The sequence below is a fragment of the Cajanus cajan genome, chromosome 7, assembly GCF_000230855.2.
Source record: "Cajanus cajan strain Asha chromosome 7, NIPB_CcT2T_4, whole genome shotgun sequence".
Classification (NCBI taxonomy): Eukaryota; Viridiplantae; Streptophyta; class Magnoliopsida; order Fabales; family Fabaceae; genus Cajanus; species Cajanus cajan.
In genome coordinates, this window is record NC_138523.1 from 28,930,441 (window position 1) to 28,932,742 (window position 2,302).

The 2,302-nt window shown below is 56.2% G+C and overlaps 1 protein-coding gene across 1 annotated transcript; it reads right to left on the reverse strand.

Annotated features, from left to right (window-relative positions):
- Window positions 1–297: 297 nt before the first annotated feature.
- LOC145949933 (uncharacterized) lies at window positions 298–1,875 on the reverse strand. The gene is made up of 2 exons (XM_083060843.1): window positions 1,030–1,875; window positions 298–948 (listed from the first exon to the last, which is right to left on the reverse strand). Exons 1-2 carry the CDS (start codon window positions 1,873–1,875, stop codon window positions 298–300), a joined length of 1,497 nt encoding a protein of 498 aa, XP_082916969.1.
- Between the last annotated feature and the right edge of the window lie 427 nt (window positions 1,876–2,302).

Sequence of the window (2,302 nt, forward strand, 5' to 3'; positions counted from 1 at the left end):
CTTTCCTGGGAACTTCATGGTGAGGTGCGGGGTGGACACCACCGCGCCGAGATGATTTAAGGTCGGCCTCCCTATTATGATGTTATAGGAGGTGTTGGCCTCCACGAGGAGGTATCGGACCATGATTCTTCTGGCGTCCGGGGGTGTGCCGAAGGTTGTGAGCAGGTCCACGTATCCGCGGGTGTGGACCCGTTCACCGGCGAAGCCAACTAGGGGCTCTGTATGCGGCTGGATGAGAGAGTGAGGGACGTCGAGCTTGAGGAAAGTTGGCCAATACAGGACGTCTGCCGAGCTCCCCTAATCGATGAGTGTCTTTTGGACTTCCCAGTTTGCAATTTCTACCCCGATGACCATGGGGTCATCCTGATTGGGGCTGATCCCTGCGTAGTCCTCGTCGGAGAAAGAGATTGGTGGTGAGCTCTTGTAGGGGATCGAGGCAGTGGAATGGGCGCAGTTGATACTGCGGAGGTGTCTTTTTCGGGCTGAGCTGCTGGCACCTCCTCCGGCGAAGCCACCTGCAATTGTGTTGATTATTCCCCGCAGGGGGGCTGGTTCGGTCTCCTGGCTTATTTCAGCCTGTACTGCACCATTGGCGTTTTGCTGAGGTCCTGTGGGTAGGTCCCCCCGAGCTCCTGATCCGCGGCCTCTCCCGCGTCCCCAGCCTCCGGAGCCACCTCGGGAGCCTGGCTGTCGCTGAATGTAGTGGCCGAGGTGACCTGCCTGGATGAGTTCCTCGATGTGGTCCCGGAGTGTGCGGCACTCGTCTGTGGTATGGCCATAGTTTCTGTGATATCGACAGTGTTTGGACTTGTCAGCAGTGTTTGGTGTGTGGCCGGGTGGTGGGAGGTCTAGCAGGTTGCTGTTACTGGCTTCCTCCAAAATGTGGACTCTTGGGGCGTTCAGAGGGGTGTAGAAGTCGTACCTCCCGGCTCTGTTTGTCCTGGCTGACTTCTTGAATTGGATGTCGTTGTTGACTTTAACCTTGTCTTTGTGGCCCTATTCTGGTTTAGCGGGGCCCTTACCGCGAACCTGGTCGCGGAAGGCCGCCTGCTCCTCCATTTGAATGTAGCCGGCGGCGCGGGCGTACAGTTCATCCATATCGCGAGGGGCGTCGCGACATAGGCTGTCGACGAACGATCCGGGTTTCAGTGCCATGAGCATGGCGTGTAGGGCGACTTCCGGGTTTAGATTTTGGATCCGGACTGATATGTTAGAGAAGCGCTCCATGAAGGCCCGTAGGGGCTCGTCGTCATTCTGTCTGAGGTTGGCCAAGGCGGCCGAGGTTGTGTGGTTAGGTCGGCTGGTGGCGTACTGTGCCGTGAACCGCCGCACCAAGGTGGCGAAACTGTCAATGGACCCTGCCGGCAGTTGGGTGTACCAATGGAGCGCGGGTCTTTTAAGCGAGGTCGGGAAGACCCTGCACAGTATAGCGTCACTGTTAGTGTAAAGGTTTACCTGAGTCGTGTACGCGTCGACGTGCTCATCGGGGTCCGTAGTGCCATCGTAGCGGTCGAGGTGGAGGGGCTTCCACCCGCGGGGTAACGAAGTCTCCATGATGCCGTTCACAAAGGGATGATGGCGGAAAGGCTCTTGGCCCTCGGAGACATGAGTGGGGGCCTTGCTGGTGCCCTGCCCTGATCTGTGTGTTGATGCATGAGACCGGTGCGTGGCGGGCTGTGAATGTGGTGCCTTGGTGGTTGCTTGGGAATGGGGGGCTGAATGCGCCTCCTCCTCATGATCACCGCTGTCGTGCTGTCGCCGCATCTGCTCGACTTGTTCGACCAAACGCCTCAGGGTCGCGGTATCGCTGTCCATGGTAGTTGAGTTGCTTGTGTTATCTGTTGCTCGTCTAATATGGCTTCTGGTAGAAACCATGCAGGTGGCCGATGAGAGCTTGGTCTGATCGGCCCCACGGTGGGCGCCAAATGTTCTTACCGGAATTTGGCCGTAGGGATGGTCTGCCCAGTAAGATCAATGAGCCTCCTTTGCTTGATGTGTTGGTGCTCCAAGATGGGGGAGGTACCTGCAAAAGAGACTCCGATGCCAAAGTTAGGGTTTGTATGAGTATGAGTCTCGTATATATAATGCACATACCTTTGTGTGAATTAGGGTTGTCTTGGGCCTCAGATAAGATATGATATGATAGGATATCATATAATATGATATGATCACGTTGTGACATAATATGGTATAATTGGAGAACGGTTTTGGCCTGGGACGAGATCTCCGGGCTCGGGCGTGGTCTGTCCGAATTTCGGGCTGACGTTGTTCAACGCGTGCCCGGGATGACCCTTATAATGTC